General features: G+C 41.8%; 1 protein-coding gene across 1 annotated transcript in view; it reads right to left on the reverse strand.

Moving 5' to 3' along the window:
* Positions 1-17691, reverse strand: part of BFSP2 (beaded filament structural protein 2) — a 52599-nt gene extending 34908 nt beyond the window's left edge. The window contains exons 1-2 of the mRNA XM_077271904.1: positions 17169-17691; positions 1905-1987 (exon numbers count right to left, since the gene is read on the reverse strand). Coding sequence (XP_077128019.1) covers positions 1905-1987; positions 17169-17624 — 539 coding nt within the window. The 5' untranslated portion in view covers positions 17625-17691. The remainder of the gene's footprint in view (positions 1-1904; positions 1988-17168) is intronic.
* Between the last annotated feature and the right edge of the window lie 4180 nt (positions 17692-21871).

Below are 21871 nucleotides of genomic sequence, written 5' to 3' on the forward strand. Positions count from 1 at the left end.
TGTAAATATCCTAAATGTGTTGTTCGCCTATTGCTTGAAACAAATTAATGGCTGACAAATTCATTTAATTATTAACTTGCTCATGAGTTCAAATTAAGGAGTAAGTAATTTGACATTCTGTTTCATAGTCAAGTCTATTACACTAACATATACCGTAATTATTCATTTTAGAGTTGCATATTATGTAAAAAAAATTTTATCTGTACTGTTTTAGATAAAAGATTTTCACACATAATCCTATCGAAATCTACGTTGTTAATAAGAAATCTGTGTTGCTGTTCGTGGCCATGGGTTTTTTGTTGGTTTTTTTCTACCTTTGAAAAATGTAACAAATGTTTCAATTAATAGTAACGAATAAACATTGCACTTATATATCTCCAACATATTCCACAGCACTTTACAATTAAGTAGGATTCAATTAGTAGTATGTTTTTTTCCCTGCCTGCACCAATCTCTTTGAGATTTTGAAGCTGACAGTGATCTTTGTGCAGCCTTCTATCAGCTGAACAATACCAAGCCTGGAGTGGAGAGTAAACTACTGGATACCATGTATGAAACATTACCTTATTCATCACTCCATGCCACATATGTCAAACTCTGGCCTGCAAGCCAAATCTGGCCAACAGGGTGAGTATATTTGACCTGTGAGGCCGGGCGGGTCACCTTAGTATATTTTGCCCACAATGCCAGACAGGTCCCCCACCCAACATTGCACTTTCACCTTGCATCACGCTTTCCATAACACTGTATGGATCACTATTTGGGGCCATTATATTGTACAGAGCACTATATGGGGCCCATACTTTAAACTACTAACGCTGACCTACAAAGCCATTCATAACCTTTCTCCTCCATATGTTTCCAAACTAGTCTCTCAATATCTTCCATCAAGTAATCTCCGGTCTTCCCAAGACCTCCTTCTCTCCTCCACGCTTATTCGCTCCTCACCCAATCGCCTCCAAGACTTCTCCTGAGTATCCCCCCATCCTCTGGAATTCTGTGCCCCAACACGTCCGGTTATCCACCACATTTTGATCCTTCAAAAGAAACCTGAAAAGCCACCTCTTCAAGAAGCTTACAGCCTGTAATGACCACACGGCCACCTCAACACCATCGGAGCTACTGCAACCCTCAACCTACTGTCTCCTTCCCCATAATCCTGTAGAATGTAAGCCCGCAAGGGCAGGGTCCTCTTCCCTCTGTATCAGTCTGTCATTGTTAGTTTTGTTTACTGTAAGTGATATCTGTATTTTGATGTAACCCCTTCTCATGTACAGCACTGTGGAATTAATGGTGCTATATAAATAAATAATGATAATAATACTGTATGGAGCACTATGTGAGACCATTATACAATATGGAGCACTATGTGAGACCATTATACAGTATAGAGAAGTATGTGGGTCCATTATACCCTATAGAGCACTATGTGAGGCCATTATACTGTATGTAGCGCTATGTGGGGCCATTATACTGCATGGAGCTCTATGTGGGGACATTATACTGTATGGAGTACTATAGTTGGCCATTATACTGTATGGTGCACTATGTTAGGCCCATTATGCTGTATTGAGTACTATGTAGGGCTATTATTACTCTGTATGGAAGGCAATGCAGGGCCCCATTATACTGTATGGAAGACTATGTGGGGCCCTTTATGCTGTATGGAGCACTTTTTGTGGCTATTATATTGTATGGAGGCCTGTTTGGGGATTACAGTTGGAGAACCATACTGAGATGGGGGTCACCATTCTTTGAGGGAGGGGGGTACATCATAGGCTAGGGTCATTATAATATGCGTGTGGAGGGTACTGTGGAGGAATTCACTGACAGGGTATCATACTGTGCTTGGGGCACTTTTGTTTGCATCATACTTTATTAGCTGTATTACACTTGTGTATTACCTTTCTTTGAAGTCTTCTGCACATGCTTGTATATTCTCTGTTTGCAGCATAAGTCGAGCATTCTCCAAAACAGAATCTCCCACCTGCAAAAATAAAGCATTCATGCAAGATAAATCATGCGCTCTGGGCTTTTTTTTTTTTATATGAGAGCTTTTGTACTTGTATATGCTTCAGCAGTACAATTGCAACACTGAGAAGGGAAAGTCATGGGTTGATGAAAATAACAGCATTAAAAAACATGTTAATGATATGCAAATGAGGAAAAAATGTATTCTGTATCAAATATGAGACACCATGCGTAGAAATCCCCGCACTTACACACCTTGACATGGTATCAATTAGGCTATTAATAGTTGTCTGAGGATTGTTTTAACACGCAAAATGCACTTTCACACACAAATCATCAAGATCCACTTCTGGCAGCTCCTTTTACAATTGCCGACTAATGACATCCCAGATGTGTACGATGGGAGATAAATCCATGGACACTGCAGGCCATGCTGGCTGCTCACAGTAGCACGAGCAACATATGACCTCTCATTTTTGTGTTAAAGAACTGCTATTAAGACACTTTGGAGAAATGGCTGTGCCATTGGTTCCCTGACCAAATCAATGCAACAACGAGCTGTGATTGTACCTGGAATAAAGACTAGAGGTGTCCAGCTACCGTGCATTTGCAGCGCCCCAGAGTTCTGGTCGTTGCAGTACTGTGGCTTCGCCGCTAAGGGGAGCCATGGTACGTTCGATGGCACCGAAGGAGTTCCTCCAATCAGGTATCACAGACACCAATATGTTTCACAGCTGGGCCTCCGGGGGGAGCTAAGGGTGCTATTCATTAGGCCACTCCCCACCATAGTGGGTAAACTGGGGGTCAGGCAGGAAGTTAGAGGAGAACGCTGACGGGATTGAACGGAGCAACACCCTGTGGCAGGGGGTGTTGTGAAGGGAGAGACTGTAGGGTCTCTGCCAGGGGTGGGATCCTGGCAGAGGCTTGGCATTGAAAGAACGTAACGGGTCCGCGCAGGCTCCTGGAAGCGGCGGGACTCAAGGAAAGGACTAGAAGCGAGACAGATTGTGCTGAGTGAGAAACGAGATCAAGCAGAAGGAGAATACCAGCAGGGGTTGTGCTGAAAGAGGCAGCACCCTGCTGAGGCGCAATACCGGTGGCCGGAACGCCGAGGGAGTGGATTAGAATACAGCTTGCAAGCCATACTCCAAACAGCGGCAGGACAGTCGGTCTCAGGCGGGCTGTCTACCACATATCACCTATGAAGTCTTGGGGGGCAATTGCGGGAGAGGGGCGACTCTAGGGTCCCGGAAGAACTCCAGGCCTACTTGACAAACGGGTGCCATTCCAACCTGAATACAGGGAAGGGGTGGATTGCAGAGGAACATCAAATCGAGTTGTGAGGGAACTTAAGAAACAGACACAACCGTTGTGGGGTTACTTTCCGTAAGCACAGCAGGGAAGGACTACAACACATAGCGCTAGAAGGAAGGCACAGATTTCCACCTGAGAAGAGAACTCTGGAGGTGCCATTGGACCGGCCGGACTTGCGTAGCCTGGTGAACCGTGTTCTGGACTGAGGACTCAGAGATCTCCAGTAAAGAGGTAAAGAGACTGCAACCTGGTGTCCTCGTTATTTACCGCGACTTACACCCCACAACTGCACCGCTCCACCGCTATCATTACTACCACCTATTACACCGGACGTCCCCCACTGACGGACAGGGCCACGGACCGGGTCTAGCCACCGTGACAACCCCGAGACTGAGAACTAGAGGCCCGGCTCCGGGTACCCCCTCGGCCCTGCGGCGGTGTGGGGGCGCTCCACATTATGCCACCCCACACCATCATTTCAGGAGTAGAGGAATAGCGCTTAGTGATTTATCCTATACTGCAAGTGAACACACATTATTATTATTATTATTTATATAGCACCATTGATTCCATGGTGCTGTACATGAGAAGGGGTTACATACAAATTACAGATATCACTTACAGTAAGCAAACTAACAATTACAGACGGATACAGAGGGGCGAGGACCCTGCCCTTGCGGGCTTACATTCTACATTCTACACATTCTGCACAGTCAGAAGATGTTTCCCTGTCTGGCTAAGGGACACATATCAATCTACAGGTGCTTATTGACCCCAATCCAGCACTCTCAAAGGCTATCATGATGCAGAGCAATGGATGCTGTAATGGAGATCTATCCTCTTCACCAATGAGTCCATCTTTTGTCTAGCCAGAAATTAGTCTGAAGACCATGTGGGCAATGCCATGAAGAAACCTTCATGAGGTAATGTGAAAGTGTCTCAAGAGCCTTTTTCAGCAATACAAAAGCAGTCAACATGTTGCTCATGCAGATGTGAGCAGCCTGCATGGCCTAATCGTGCTAGCATGGCCTGCAGCATCCCTAGACTTGTCTCCCATTGAGCACATCTGGGATGTCATTATTCAGAAATTACAAATGGAACTGTCAGCAGTGGATCTTGATAATTTGAGTGCTCAACTACAATCAGGATGGCAGAGCTTTTTTTCAGCAACCATTAACCTAATTAATAGTCTGTCAAGGTGTGTAAGTGCAAGTATTTCTATACATGGCACTGATTCTTGATATGGAATAAATTCAGATGTTTTGAAAATGTTGTTTCCACTTTTGCATCAATTGCACATCATTAACATGTCTATCCATTCTGTGATTTTCATACCTCCATGATTTTTCCTTCTTGGTGTTGTAATTTCATTGTTGTGAAGTGTAGATAGCTGTGTAAGAATGGCTGCACACAGCATAAATATAATCATAATAAACCTAATTGAGTGCATGCTCCTGATGAGGCGGCGGATGGTCTCCTGGGGGATCTCCTCCCAGACCTGGACTAAAGCATCCGCCAACTCCCGGAGAGTCTGTGGTGCAACGTGACGTTGGTGGATGGTGCGAGACATAATGTACCAGATGTGTTCAATCAGATTCAGGTCTGGGGAACGGGCAGGCCAGTTCATAGCTTCAATGCCTTCATCTTGCAGGAACTGCTGACACACTCCAGCCACATGAGGTCTGGCATTGGTCTGGAGGAAGACACATGTGGCGTCGAAACATGTCGTCCATAAGGGATTGAATGTATGCAGTATTGTTACTGAAGAAATCTGGAACTTTTAAATGGATAAATAAAAGGTATATTTTACTCTACCATTGGACTGATCACTGGAGAAACAAAAAGTTTTTTTCTTTACATGTGTGAATTTATCCCAATCCGTTTCCCGTGTGAACTGTAACCACAGGTTGGATGTATTCCTGTTTCTTCAAAGCGGTGAGCTGGCTCTGCCAAAAACTCTTTTATATACTATATATATATATATATATATATATATATATATATATATATATATATATATATATATTTTTTTTTTTTTAATCTTTGAAATCTATGGTTTATATACTATAGGTTTATTAACTATATGGATTTGAATGTTTTTGTACAGTGCACTGCAAATAAATAAAAACAACATGAACAATGCACTATTTGTAGTGTGTTTTATAATTTAAAAATTAGATTTTTCCAGACTCTAGTTACATTTTTGCAGTCAAGTCTATTGCATCTGCAGATTGCCTGTTCATCACTTGACCGCAATACAATGTGCATAGTTGCGGTCATGTACCGACTGGAAACTTTTCCTGCTTTTCTCAATGTCTTATTAAGCGAAGAGGTTGAAATGCTGGTCAGCACGTGACTACAGCTGTGCAAATCGCATAATTACGGTCATGTTACGAATGCTAGAGCAGGCAATATAGCAAAATTCTGACAGTGTGCACATTATAGGGATTCAACAATATGCAGTCACAAAGTCACTGCAGGAATTTCGCTCAAGCCCAGAAAACTCCTCTAAGGCCAATTCACAAGTCAGTATTTCGCATCAGTGTTTGTGTGCTAAAACCAGGAGTGCAACTTACAACGAAACACTATAATTGAAAGATTGACACCTGTTCTGTGTTTTAGAGACACTCATTGTTTTGGCATACAAATACTGATGAATTACTGATCAAAAATATTGATATATGAATAAAGCCTAATGGGTAGGTTCACACGAGCGTGCAGTGTCTGACTGGGATAGCAAGGGCCCACCAGTAACTAACTCCAGGGCCCCACTTTTCAGCTACATGCAAATGTGATGTTATCCTCAATCACAGATTTATATAACAATGAACTGGGTACATTGTTACATGAATAAGATGCTGCCTTTGTACTTAATAATTCAGGTATATTGTTTTATTCAGCAGCAGCTAATAATGATTTACAAAACCATTTACAGGTTCCTATGTACATAATTGCAATATGACTTTAAAATTAGATGCTTTACTGTGGCTCTGATTTTTTCACGCACCCAGAGACTTGAATGGGTGAGTCTCATCCAATTTGTGGAAGAAACTTACCATGTTTTTCAGATTATAAGACACACTTTTTTCCCAAAATTTGGGCGGAAAATGTGGATGCGTCTTATAATGCGGATATACCTTACTGGCTGTGGTGAAGCAGGGTCCCAGGGTCGCTGCTGGAGGAGGCAAGAGTGGAGCGTTGCTGCAGGCTGAGATGAGGGGAATGTTTGGATGTGCGGTGCGCTGCTGCGGGTGTTTAGTGCTGCGGGGACTCTGCCGACATTTTGTGAAAGCCTAGAGCCCCCCACACTTACATGGTTTACTATGTGGTGTACTCCGGGAAAATATCTGCCAGGAGCAGTGCATGCGCAGTTGGAGATCTCGGCACCAAGATCTCGGGAGATGAGATCTCAGCGCTTTCACAAAATGTGAAGATAAGATAAGATAAATCTGATGAATGATTGCAAATGTAGATAAATAACTATTTGTCTAATAAAATAACTAAAGGTACCTTCACACTAAACGATATCGCTAGCGATCCGTGACGTTGCAGCGTCCTGGCTAGCGATATCGTTTAGTTTGACACGCAGCAGCGATAAGGATCCTGCTGTGATATCGCTGGTCGTTGAATAAAGTTCAGAACTTATAACAACCCGATGTTTACCCTGGTTACCCGGGGACCTCGGCATCGTTGGTCGCTGGAGAGCGATCTGTGTGACAGCTCTCCAGCGACCAAACAGCGACGCTGCAGCGATCGGCATCGTTGTCGCTATCGCTGCAGCGTCGCTTAATGTGAAGGTACCTTAAGCTAAACTTAATCTAAAACTACATCAAATAAGTCCTAAAATTAGATAAAAAAAAGACTTAAAAATATTGGACTGTTGTTTTTTTTACAAAGAAAAATGATCCAATATCACAAGTCTGTGAGTAGAAAAAGTATGTCAACCTTTATGATTAACAGATAATTTGAAGGTGAAATTACAGTTCTCAATTAATGAGATGACAGTTAGGAGGGCAACCTGTTTTATTTCAAGAACAGGGATTTATCAAAGTCTGATCTTCAGAAGACATGTTTTTCAAATGTATTGTGGTATGAACAAACAAGATTTCTGAAGACCTCAAAAGAAGAGTTCCCTAATGCTCATGAGGCTGGATAAGGTTATAAAACTATTTTAAGAGCGCTTCGACTCCACCAATCATAAGTAAGATGTATTATGTAAAAATTGAGAACATTTTAAAGTAAGGCTACTTTCACACTAGCGTCGGTACGGGCCCGTCGCAGTGTGTCGGGCCGACATACCAACGCATGCTGTGAAATTTCTGCAAGACGTGGGCAGCTGATGCAGTTTTACAACGCATCCGCTGCCCATTCTGCAGTCTGGGGAGGAGGGGGCGGAGTTCCAGCCGCGCATGCGCAGTCGGAAATGTAACTTTTTTTGTGCCGACGGTCCGCCAAAACATGACACATCCGTCACACGATGGTTGCGACGTGTGGCAATCCGTCACAATGCGTTGCTAATGAAAGTCTATGGCGAAAAAACGCATCCTGTGGCCAACTTTTCAGGATGCGTTTTTTCTCCAAAACGACGCATTGCGACATGCGTCGAATGATGCTAGTGTGAAAGTAGCCTTAATGTCATGATGTGACTGACCCAGTATGAAATGACACAACCGTAGGTCTGTCACGAACAACACAACAAACAAGGGAACACCGGGGAAACAATTACAATGGTGGGCCCTGTCAGTAGTGACTGGGGGAATGGGCACCTCTTGCGCTTGCCTGCAGATGTGCCCTGATCTTGCTACCGTCCCTATACGGGTTCTTTCAACCCGTCGCCGACCAGGATACCTAGTCCCTAACTTGCCCTGCACATATCCCTAAGCAGGGAACTGGCAGGTGAGAGCACTGGTCCCACCGCTGCACTAATACAACACAGGGTAAGGAAAGACAGACAAGGTAAAGGAAAACAACACTTAGGTTAATGCTGCAAGGCACAGCGGGAAGAAACACCAGATACACCGCACTCAGCAGTAGAATAACTGTTCCCAGCAAGCTCCTACTCCCAGCTTAGTTGCTGCAGAATGAACTAACACCGACAGTCAGCTGATGTACCAGGTGACCTTTTAAAGGATGGAGGGAGTGGTCACCACCAAACATCAGCTGACCCAGCAGCAATGCAATGCAATACAATAACACCAGCGGCCACCGAGGGAGGAAAACTGCATTAACCCCCAATGACCAGACAGGAAAAAAGGTCTTAAACTGAGGGAAACCAAATCTGCCACAAATCCAAAAATGGATCATGACAGTATTATTACTCTCCCTAAAAGCTGATGACCAACAAAGATCACTCCAAGAGGAGGTGTATAATAGTCACAAGGTTACAAAAGAACTCAAGGTAACTTCTAAGCAACAAAAGGCTTTTCTCAGATTAATGTTAATGCTCATAAGTCCACCATATGGAGGACACTGAACAACAATGGTGTGCATGCCAGGATTGCAATAAGAAAGCCAATGCTCTTCAAAAAGATCATTGCTGCCTTATGCAGTTGGCTAAAGATCACTTGGACAAGCTAGAAGACTACTGGATCAATGTATTATTGATGGATGAGACCTGTATAGGGGCCAGAACAGCTTGCGAACATTGATGGAACAATGAATTCTGAATTATACTAGCAATTTCTAAACGAAAATGTCAGAACATGTGTCCATGGATTGAATCTTGTTTTCTTACTGGGTCATGCAGCAAGACAATGACTGAAAGTATGCAAGTCAACCTACTACTGGTAGGTTAGAGAACTCAAAGTTCTGATCTTAATTTTATAAAAATGTTGTGGAAAGACCTGAAGCGAGTTCATGGGAGAAAAGCCACCAACAGAACAGAACTTTGTAGGGAGGAACAGTTAGAAATTCTTATGTGCATGACTTATTAACAATTAGCAGAAACATTTAGATGCCATTATTGCTGCACAAGGGGGTCATACCTACAATACATACAGTAGCATGGAAAAGTTTGGGCACCCTTGGTCAAAATTAATGTTATTATGAACAGTTAAGCAAGTTGAAGATTAAATGATCTCTAAAAGGCCTAAAATTAAAGATGACACATTTCCTTTGTATTTTATGCACAAAAATATCATTTTAAAAATTAATTAAAGAAAAGTGGGCCAATGCAAAAAGTTTTGGCACCTTTAGAGATTTATGTGGTGTGCTCAGATATCTTTGACTAAGGTTTCAGACCTGTGCACATTAATTTCTCTTCTGCCATTACTACAATTTTCACCAATTTGTGAATTGCTATAACTATAAATACTTTTTCTTGTTATGATTATTGAAACACTATATCATACACTGGTGCTTGAAAGTTTGCAAACCCTTTAGAATTTTACTTGTTTTTGTATAAATTTCACCAAAAACAATATCAGTATAATCAATATCATAACAATATGAGTCAAAAATCTCAGTGTGCACATTTTCTTACAGGTTTTAGAGTAATTTTACTAGGATGCAGTTTTAAAAAAATACTATTTGTATATGTAAAATAGCCTAAATGTAAAATATAACACTTTATTTAATGTGAGCAGTAATGGCATTATTTTGTGCATTTGCTGCCATCTTGTGACTACTTACATAATTTTTTTTTAGCTTTTGAACTACAAGTGCATTTAATTAGCAAATCTATCCTACACCCACAATGTAGAAATTAAATTTAAAAAAAGAGTAAAATGCACATATAAATTAATATGTCTTTCATTGTTTTAAGGAATGTTTGCTTTCTGTTCAATTTGCTGTATCATTGCTTTATCATCTTGTATTATCTTGTATAACCCAGGTACACTTCAGTAAATAAAGTAAATAGAAGAAGGTATGCTTCGGACCCTGAACAGTTGACATTCTTTTTCAAAAAATTATAATAGTTAAATGCAGAATTCAGTATTTCTTCAACAAATATTTTACAGAATCCAGTGATGGCAAAGCTCTCCCATACCATTTCACAACTACATAGTTTATAAAAAAATTGACATCTATTACATCTATATATATAATTGTCTAAGGGGTACTTCCATCTTTCTGTCGGCAACTTCCGTCACAGAAATCCCGCGTCGCTGATTGGTCGTGCCAGCTGCCTGTCATGGCTGCCGCGACCAATCAGCGACGGCCACAGTCCGATTAGTCCCTCCCTACTCCCCTGCAGTGAGTGCCTGGTGCCCGCTCCATACTCCCCGCAGTCAGTGCCCGGCGCCCGCTCCATATTCCCCTGCAGTCAGTGCCTGGCGCCCGCTCCATACTCCCCTCACCGCTCACACAGGGTTAATCCCAGCGGTAACGTACCGCGCTATGCCACGGGTGTTACCGCTGCTATTAACCCTGTGTGTCCCCAACCTTTTACTATTGATGCTGCCTATGCGGCATCAATAGTAAAAAAATCTAATGTTAAAAATAATAATTAAAAAAAAAAAACCTGCTATACTCACCCTCTGTAGTCCGACGATGCGCTCGCCCCTTCTGCCAGCTTCAGAGATGCATTGCGAAATTACCCAGAAGACTTAGTGGTCTCGCGAGACCGCTAAGTCTTCTGGGTAATTTCGCAATGCATCATGGGAACGGAAGATGGCGGCAGCCGCCCGCACATCGCCAGAGCGCCGTTGGATCCCAGGGGGTGAGTATGTAACTATTTTTTATTTTGATTCTTTTTTTTAACAGGGATATGGTACCCACACTGCTAAATACTGCGTGGGCAGTACTATATACTACATGGCTGCTATATACTACGTGGGCACTACTATATACTACATGGCTGCTATATACTACGTGGACAGTACTATATACAGTACTACATGGCTGCTATATACTACGTGGGCAGTACTATATACTACATGGCTGCTATATACTACGTGGGCAGTGTTAGATACTGCGTGGGCTGCGTTATATACTACATGGCCAGTGTTACATACTATGTGGCCTGTGTTTTGTACTGTGTGGGCTGTGCTATATATTACGTGGCCAGTGTTATATACTATGTCGCCTGTGTTATATACTACGTGGCTGCTATATACTGCGTGGCCTGTGTTATATAGTACGTGGGCTGTGTTATATACTGTTTGGGCTGTGTTATATATTGCGTGACCTGTATTAACCCATCGGGTATTCTACAATATGTATGTATGTATATCGCAGCCACATACTATATAGCAAAGGCCACGTACTATTTGTCTGCTATATACTACATGGCTCCTATATACTACGTGGCCTGTGCTATATACTATGTGGCTGCTATATACATATATATTCTAGAATACCTGATGCATTAGAATCGGGCTACCATCTAGTTTTTCAATAAATCTTTATCAAACATCTTAGGGATCAGGAAGAGGAATGTTGAACTTAATCCAATATATAGTTTTATTAGCAGAGAGAATTTTAATTGCTAGGGCAAAGTGACAGCTGAGGTCAAAGCACTATTCCCTGGGTCTACCAGGGCATAATAGGATATTAAGTGCATAGCACTGACACTACTGAGCTCTAAAAAAGCTGTTTATTCTTGTTGTGACTTCTTTTTGCAACTTTTTTGCTAAAATACCACAAAATTTGTACAAAAATTTCAGTGAAACTTAAAATGTACTAAAGAGCAGGGACGAGCGAACCTGAACTGTAAAGCTTGGGGTTTGTATTGGACACCTAGATTACCTTAGTTCACAGGTGCCGGTTCTAACAAGGGCATCGCGAAAGCCAAAATGATGAGCGTTGACTTCACCGCTCATCAATCCGGCTCTCATGCTGCCCTCGTGAGAACTGGCCGCTGTGAACTGAGGCAAGCTTACTGATGTTGCCTCAGTTCACTGAGGCCGGGTATTGCGGATCACAGCGTGTGACCCGGCAGGGGTTCCTGCTCCAGTGTATGGAGCTTTGTTCTCTGAACAGAGCTTCATACACTGGATGAAGAAGACGGGGATTGTCGTGGGACCTCCATTTGGATTACGCCGGACCTTGTGTATTTTTTTATGGTAATAAATGGGGGAAAGAGGGAAATTTGGGGGGAGTGCTTTTTGCAACTAAAGGACTTTTCTGTGTGTGTGTTTCTTTTGACTATGGGGTTTAGTAATGAGGGGTCTGATAGATGCCTCTCCATTACCAGCCCCTAGGCTTGATGTCAGCAGACATTACACAGCTGACATCAACCTCAAAATTATTACCCTGATTGCCAACATACCAAGCAATCGAGAAGAGCCAAGGCTAAGTGCCAAAATTGGCGTGTCTAATAGATGCACCATTTCTGGGGCGACTGACAGAAGGTCTTATTAGGCTGGGAAAAAGCCAATATCCATGGCCCTTTCCAGCAATTTAATATAAGCCCCCAACTGTCTGCTTTGCCATAGCTGGCTATTAAAAATAGGGGATATTAAGGAGGGGACATCGGAAAGACCACACAGAATCCCACTGCTGCCACCAATTTTTCAAGGATTGCAGCCGTGTGTGTGTGTGTGTGGGGGGGGGGGGTTTGGGGGGGATGTGTCGTATCTCAGATATACCAGCTGTTATCTTTGGAGCGAACAGCTCCCTGCTACCCCCAATTATGCGGTTGACCAACGATCAATGGAGGAGGCTGCACCCTGCTTCCACTAATAGGCTGGTTAGCGGGAAACTAAGAGTGAGTGTATACTATATACACCTCTGATGACAATACACGAAATATATGTATGTATCCATGAAACAATCACTGCAAACTCCATAATAACCCCAGACTACTTGCTGCCACCACAGTCAATTTTTTATACAGGCTATCTGTAGGCCTGGTTCTGATTCTGGTGTGGGTTACAGAACAAAAGGAACAGAATTATTTTATTTTATATTTAATCCAAAACAATAGGCAGTGTTTATAAATAATCTAAAAAGGATTTTACAAAAGGGACAAAACAGCATATACAATTACAGAAAATAAAAGGGATTAACAAAAGATTTAATATGCCGATCACAGTGATGATTCAGCTTAGTAGATGGAAGCAATCAAAATTGAAAACATCTGGTTAACAGAATCAAGCTTACACTGGTATGAATCTTCCTCAGCATTGAACACAGAGCATAATTTATCTTGATCTTTTATAAACACCTGAGTTACCCCCCTCCCCAGAGATGACCTCACATGGGCCGGGTTGTGGGATGTCTTCAGCCCTTCAGGATTTGATAACATTTCCAACTTATGCGATATCATGGCTTCTGCTGATTGCAGAAGTTCGAGGTCACTGCCATATTTTTTATCGGGATTTTACCTTCCCCAGAGATCAAAAATGATATGGCTGTTGTCAGAGATCAGCTCAATATTGATTTGTGGCATATAGGCAGTGGTTACAGTTATGAAAAAACATGCATCTTCCCCAATTCATCCTGAAGCTGAAAATGTATGTCTCATGCCTATCGGATCTATATGAACTCCAATATTCATAATTTTCTTACATAAGACAAGTCTGAGGTCAATGTATAACATTTCCTCTGAAGGGACAAAGTATTTCCTGGGGACAAAAGAGGCTCTGTCACTTCTCTATTTATGTGTACCTTTGTTATCCATGAAAAATAGGAACAAAACTAAAGCTTCATACAGTATAATGGGCCCCATATATTGCTCCATACAGTATAATAGGAACCATATATTGCTTCATATAGTATAGAATGGCCCCATAAAGTATTATTTACAGTATAATGGGCCCAATATAATGCCCCAATACAGAATAATGAACCCCATATAATACTCCATACAGTATAATGGGCCCCATATATTGCTCCATATAGTATATAATGGCCCCAAATAATGCTCCATACAGTATAATGGCCCGATATATTGCTCCATATAGTAAAATTGCCTCGTATATTGCTCCATCCAGTATCCATCCATATATTTCTACATACATAAAAAAATAAATAATCAAGTACTCAGCTCTCCTCATTCCCTACTGCCTCAGTTCCTCAGTTCCTACTGACTATCTGCACTGCTTGGCTGAGGGCATGCTGTAGTGTCATCATCACGCCCTCTGCCCTGAGACATCCCAGAGAGTCATAAGACGCTGAAGAGATCAGCTTGAAACTGGGAGAGGTGAGGATTGTAGGGGTGGACCCGGTGTCAGCACTGGCATCGGGGTCCCCAACTCACGGGCTTCATAGCATGCTCTTGTCTCCGACGGTGAGTTGCCTCCCCCATTCGTTCAGGGCCTCGGCACTTACCCAGGTGTGCTGTCCATAGACATCACATTTTAGCACCATAATTAGAGCTACAAGAACTGGATCCAACTTGCATTAGACTAGGTTCAGATGAGCATATGCACAACTGTGATTTTTATCCAGATAAAAACCCCATACAATTATATATTGTCATCCATACAGTTAAGTCCATATATATTTGGACAGAGACCACATTTTTCTAATTTTGGTTATAGACATTACCACAATGAATTTTAAACAAAACAATTCAGATGCAGTTGAAGTTCAGACTTTCAGCTTTCATTTGAGGGTATCCACATTAAAATTGGATGAAGGGTTTAGGAGTTTCAGCTCCTTAACATGTGCCACCCTGTTTTTAAAGGGACCACAAGTAATTGGACAGATTAAATAATTTTAAATAAAATGTTCATTTCTAGTACTTGGTTGAAAACCTTTTGTTGGCAATGACTGCCTGAAGTCTTGAACTCATGGACATCACCAGAAGCTGTGTTTCCTCCTTTTTGATGCTCTGCCAGGCCTTCACTGCGGTGGTTTTCAGTTGCTGTTTGTTTGTGAGCCTTTCTGTCCGAAGTTTAGTCTTTAACAAGTGAAATGCATGCTCAATTGGGCTGAGATCAGGTGACTGACTTGGCCATTCAAGAATATTCCACGTCTTTGCTTTAATAAACTCCTGGGTTGCTTTGGCTTTATGTTTTGGGTCATTGTCCATCTGTAGTATGAAATGACGACCAATCAGTTTGGCTGCATTTGGCTGGATCTGAGCACACAGTATGGCTCTGAATACCTCAGAATTCATTCGGCTGCTTCTGTCCTGTGTCACATCATCAATAAACACCAGTGACCCAGTGCCACTGGCAGCCATGCATGCCCAAGCCATCATACTGCCTCCGCCGTGTTTTACAGATGATGTGGTATGCTTTGGATCATGAGCTGTACCACGTCTTCGCCATATTTTTCTCTTTCCATCATTCTGGTAGAGGTTGATCTTGGTTTCATCTGTCCAAAGAATGTTCTTCCAGAACTTTGCTGGCTTTTTTAAAGTCCAGTCTAGCCTTTTTATTCTTGATGCTTATGAGTGGCTTGCACCGTGCAGTGAACCCTCTGTATTTACTTTCATGCAGTCTTCTCCTTATGGTAGATTTGGATATTGTTACGCCTACCTCCTGGAGAGTGTTGTTCACTTGGTTGGCTGTTGTGAAGGGGTTTCTCTTCACCATGGAGATTATTCTGCGATCATCCACCACTGTTGTCTTCCGTGGGGGCCCAGGTCTTTTTGCATTGATGAGTTCACCAGTGCTTTCTTTCTTTCTCAGGATGTACCAAACTGTAGATTTTGCCACTCCTAATATTGTAGCAATTCCTTGGATGGATTTTTTTCTGTTTCGCAGGTTAATGATGGCTTGTTTCACCTGCATGGAGAGCTCCTTTGACCGCATGTTTACTTCACAGCAAAACCTTCCAAATGCAAGCACCACACCTCAAATCAACTCCAGGCCTTTTATCTGCTTAATTAAGAATGACATAATGAAGGGATTGCCTACACCTGTCCATGAAATAGCCTTGGAGTCAATTGTCCAATTACTTTTGGTCCCTTTAAAAACAGGGTGGCACATGTTAAGGAGCTGAAACTCCTAAATCCTTCATCCAATTTTAATGTGGATACCCTCAAATGAAAGCTGAAAGTCTGAATTTCAACTGCATCTGAATTGTTTTGTTTAAAATTTATTGTGGTAATGTCTATAACCAAAATTAGAAAAATGTTGTCTCTGTCCAAATATATATGGACTTAACTGTATGTCTCTTTTTATCATTTGTGCGGCATTCATCTTTTACAAGAGCAATTTAATAAATAATAAAAGACTTAATACATTTTCCTAATTTTAGAATTGTAATGGATCCATAGAATCCATGTGATCCATTTTTTTCACACCAATTTACTTATAATGAGCAAGTGTGATCCGAAATACGGATCAAAGTAGTGCATACTACAATTTTTTACACGTGGACCGATGGTGCATATGAACTACCATTTTGATATGAATTGTTCAGTGCACCCTATGCCATCCGTTATGCATACATTTATTCCAGATGCTAAAGTGGAGCCATCTGAATGAGTCTTTACCTTAAACATTTGCAAACAAGAATGACTGAGTCCAATAAACTGATTCAAAATAATAATTACATGTCATTAGGGTGGGGTTTGAGTTAGGGCAAGTGATATTTTTTACAAGGGTTATTTATGTGTTCCATTAAATTAGGTTTTATATTATGAAGAAATGCTGTAATAATTAATATTGGTTATATTTACTCATGTTTCCTTTGTTAATATTACTTTTGTACTACTATTTATGTATTATATGTTGACACTGTTTGATGTTTTTATCATTTTTCATTATTATTGATCTAAACATCATAAAGTGGATCGAAGCCTAATTTTAACATTTTTTCTATATTTTGCCATCTAAGTATCATCACATTAGTTATAGGCTAAGACAAATAGCAGTAAACACTGACTAGTGAGTGATTAGTGATTTGGGTAATTATAAATGTGTCTCTGTTAATGTAGTATGAGCAAAGTTGTCCATATGGCAGATTTAAGAGTGAGTGGGTTGTGTATAGAACAATCCAATAAAGTCCAACTATAGCCTGATTAGCACCCAAGAAGCACTTACCTGATGGTATATATTCTCCCAGTTGTCCCGGAGTGATCCCCAACTGCTTACAGTTGATGCTTTTTTATCCAGGTATACTCTGATGTGTTCTTCCAACTCACGGTTCACCTGTTCTAAGGCCCTCACTTTATCTATGTACTCCACCAAGCAGCCATTCAAAGATTCAAATGTGGGGGCTCTTCCTCTTTCCAAGTTTTGGGCAACATGAACAGGTGGACCAGAACTGCGTAGTCCCTGCATGAAAACGCTGCTGATGCCTAGGGCCCGTCGAGAAACCCGAGTGCCAAGACTACTTACACCTCCAGTTGGGACACTTCCTACATACACACCTGGTGGTCTGGGAAGATTACTGGCACTGCCAATGCTGACCCTACGATTGGTAGCCCCTGAACACTCAGCAGAAGGCAAAGTAGGCTGTTGCCCTAAGATAGATGACCTACGCCTTGGTAAGGGCATTGCTGCACAACACGCTCTCCACTCTTTCTCTGCTCTCACTCTGGGATCCCTTCTCAGCGTTAGGTTGTTTTTTTGTTGTTGAATATTTGGGATTTAGTCTTGTCATATGCTTTTCTACAATGCGGTGTTTGTACTATTTGTCATGGAGAGTTCTGTCTCATTGTTCTACAGCATCCACTGTCTCAGCAATTCATTTCAGGAATATTCTGTTGTAGATAAATGTCCAATGACATGCCGTGAATGTGAATCATTTGATACCTGTCACTGGTGACCTTGGGCAATACAAAGCAGGTTTAGAGCCATTATTTTATCTGGCAGTATAATACATGTTACACAATATTAATGTTATCCATAGTATATGTGTAATCAGGTTAATTTTCTAAATTTTTTAATTATGTAATGGTGCAGCTTTGGGATGAAGCAATAGATTTGTGCAAGTATGGATGTGTCACGCTTATCTTTTTTTTAATTTGGTTGAAGACTCCAAATTGTTACAATACAAATTTAATCCAATTTTGCAAAATTCTAGCAAAATATCTTGATACAATGAAATATGCATGACAATCACTACAGCTTGTACAGATGTGCTCAAAAGTTTACATACCCCGGCAGAATTTTTGCTTTCTTGGCCTTTTCTTCAGAGAACATGAATGATAACACCTAAACTTTTTCTCCACTCGTGGTTAGTGGTTGGATGAAGCCATTTATTGTCAAACTACTGAGTTTTCTCTTTTTAAATAGTAATGACAACCCAAAACATCCAAACGACCCTGATGAAAAGTAGCTTGGATACAGCACTCTGTGAACAGCCAGCTTCTTTAGCAATGACCTTCTGTGGCTTACCCTCGTGTTGTGTGTCAATGACTGCCTTCTGGACATCTGTCAAGTCAGCAGTCTTCCCCATGATTGTGGAGCCTACTGAAACAGACTAAGGGACCTTTTTAAACACTTAGGAAGCCTTTGCAGGTGTTTTTTGTTAATTATTCTAATTTACTGAGATAATGACTTTTGGGTTTTCATTGGCTGTAAGCCATAATCATCAACATTAACAGAAACAAACACTTGAAATAGATCCCTCTGTTTGTAATGACTCTATATAATCTATATAATATATGTTTCACTTTTTGTATTGAATAACTGAAATAAATTAACTTTTTGGTGATAGTCTAATTTTGTAAGACGCACCTGTTTGTGTTTTTGTTTTTTTATGTGTACTTGTATTCTCTCTGCAGTGAGATTAGGACTGTCACTACATCTCACACAGGAGAAGTCTGCTTTTTCTGGGATACTCTTGTGTGCAACATTTAATAACAGCCTGATCTTACTTAAAAAAAAGCCATTACAAATTGAACATAGTAGACAGAAGCTTGATACTGAGACATCTCTGGTCAGGCAGTGTGGAAGGAGGGACAGAGCAACAAAGGTGACCGTGCTATGAAAGGAAGGGAGCTAATAGAAGGGTTTGTAATGTGACACAGCTAAACTCAGCTGCTTTGCACCTCCCTCCCCACACTGACTCATGCAGGTGGTTAGACCAGGTGAGAAGGCTGTCTGACATTATACATCTTACACATTAAAAAATCTGCTGCAAGCTTCCGTGGGGGTGTGTCCTTTGTTGTGAGTGTTGCTGCCTGCTTTTGATTGGTCAGCATTGTACAGAGAGACTATGTATACACCCCCAGTGAAAACTCTAAGAACACCCACTTGGAATTAATGAAAATTAACTCATTAGGTGGCAAACACTTTGATTGCTATTATCTCCACAATAGAGAGGCAAAATGCAGAAAAATAAAAATGTTTTATTCCATTCTGCAGTTACTATTACATTATATAGTTGGTTCAACATGAAAAAATTTGGTGAAGGGTTCTTTTTAACCTAGAGCAAAGGTAAGGAAGGACACATATGCGTGGCACATCCAATGCAAAATAGAAAAACACTTAAGGCTGAGTCACACATAACGATATCGTTAACAATATCGTTGCAACGTCACGCTTTTGATGACATAGCAACGATCCCGCTAACGATCTCGTTATGTGTGACAGCGACCAACGATCAGGCCCCTGCTGGGAGATCGTTGGTCGTTGGGGAATGATCAGGACCATTTTTTGGTCGCTGATCACCCGCTGTCATCGCTGGATCGGCGTGTGTGATGCCGATCCAGCGATGTGTTCACTTGTAACCAGGGTAAATATCGGGTTACTAAGCACAGGGCCGCACTTAGTAACCCGATATTTACCCTGGTTACCATTGTAAAAGTTAAAAAAAAAACAGTACATACTCACATTCTGATGTCTGTCACGTCCCCCGGCGTCCACAGGGTTAAAACTTTCGGCAGGAGCGCTGCTAATGCACGCGCTCCGGCCAAGAGCTTCCTGCACTGACTGTGTCAGCGCCGGCCGTAAAGCAGAGCACAGCGGTGACGTCACCGCTGTTACTGCCGGCGCTGACACATTCAGTGCAGGGAAGCTCTCGGCAGCAGCGCGTGCATTAGGAGCGCTCTTGCCGAAAGCAGTTTTAACCATGTGGACGCCGGCGGGGGACGTGACAGACATCAGAATGTGAGTACGGTATGTAGTGTTTTTTTTTTTTTACTTTTACAATGGTAACCAGGGTAAATATCGGGTTACTAAGCGCGGCCCTGCACTTAGTAACCCGATGTTTACCCTGGTTACCCGGGTGCTGCAGGGGGACTTCAGCATCGTTGAAGACAGTTTCAACGATGCCGAAGTCGTTCCCCTGATCGTTGGTCGCTGGAGAGAGCTGTCTGTGTGACAGCTCCCCAGCGACCACACGACTTAGCAACGATCACGGCCAGGTCGTATCACTGGTCGTGATCGTTGGTTAGTCGTTTAGTGTGACTCAGGCTTTATGAGATAAATGGCCATCTCTACTTACAGAGGATAATCCTTTGAAAATGAATTGGCTTAACTTAAACTAATATGAAACTTAAAGGGATATTCCCAAAATAACAAGTTATTCCCTATAGGTAGGAAAGCGACTTAGACAAATTTATATATATATATATATATATATATATATATATATATATATATATATATATATATATATATATATCAATTTTTCTAATATAAACTTACTCAAACTTATTCCGCAAAATACATTAAAAGACATGGATGACATTTTTGTCCTTTGGCAAGACTCAGATGATTTGCTGCGGAGATTTCTGGCTAAACTAAATAACTGTCATCATTGGCTGTGTTTTTTTTCAAGTGCTGTGTGTAAGGCCTCCTTCACATATCCGTTTTTTATGTCTGCATGCAGTCCCTTTTTTAGGGACTGCAATTATGGACATACTTACACCCATTGTATTCAATGGTGGTGCGCACATGTCAAGTCTTTCCCACGGACCGTGTGTCTTTGTCAAAAACCCGCAGATATGTCTGTGTGCAAAATGTGTGCTGCACACTGATGACACATGGATGACATCCGTGTGTCATCAGCATGACACGTATGGTACTTGAGAAGAAGAGGTACAATTCGAGCTGTTCCCTGACGCCGGCCGGCTGCTGAAGGCAGCTCTCATCATTTTCTCCTTTATGTGCTGAGATCAGTGCAACCAAGAGACAATAATGGGAGTTGCATTCAGACCCCGCTGTGTCCCTCATGTGTAAAAAAAAAAAAAAAAAAAAGCGGCGTGGGTTAGGGTGCAATTTTCATAACCAGCAGAGGAAAAGCCCATGGCTGGGGGCTGATGTTAATAATCTGGGAACAAGGGACAATACCCCCATAAGGTTCCCAGGCTATTAATAATAGCTCATAGCTGTTTGCTTAGCCTTTGCTGGTGAATTTACGAGGGAGCCTAGAAAAAAAATGAGGCAGGGTCTCCCTTTAAATTCAAACTAGGAAAGGCTAAACAGACAGATGTGGGTTGACATTAAAAGCCTGGGAAGGGGTCAAAGATATCCCCCCCCAGGCTACCAACATCAGCCCTCTGCAGCCCCAGATATGGCGCATCCAGGGCCGGTTTTAGACAAAGTGGGGCCTTGGGCAAAAGTTTAAAGTGGGGCCCCAGATGCTAACATATCGCACCATCACACAGAAACATTTCTGATATATTTACACTGCATCCAAAACATTGTGAAGGTGAGATTTATCTTGCGGAGACAAATAAAGATAAATTGACATGCTGCGGTCTGGAAAGACGTACCACATGTCCGTCTCAGCGGGTGAGCATGTATAGTGGGCATGGGATTTCTTGAAATCCCATCCACGATGCTGCAACATC

Source organism: Ranitomeya variabilis, chromosome 6, assembly GCF_051348905.1.
Source record: "Ranitomeya variabilis isolate aRanVar5 chromosome 6, aRanVar5.hap1, whole genome shotgun sequence".
NCBI lineage: Eukaryota > Metazoa > Chordata > Amphibia > Anura > Dendrobatidae > Ranitomeya > Ranitomeya variabilis.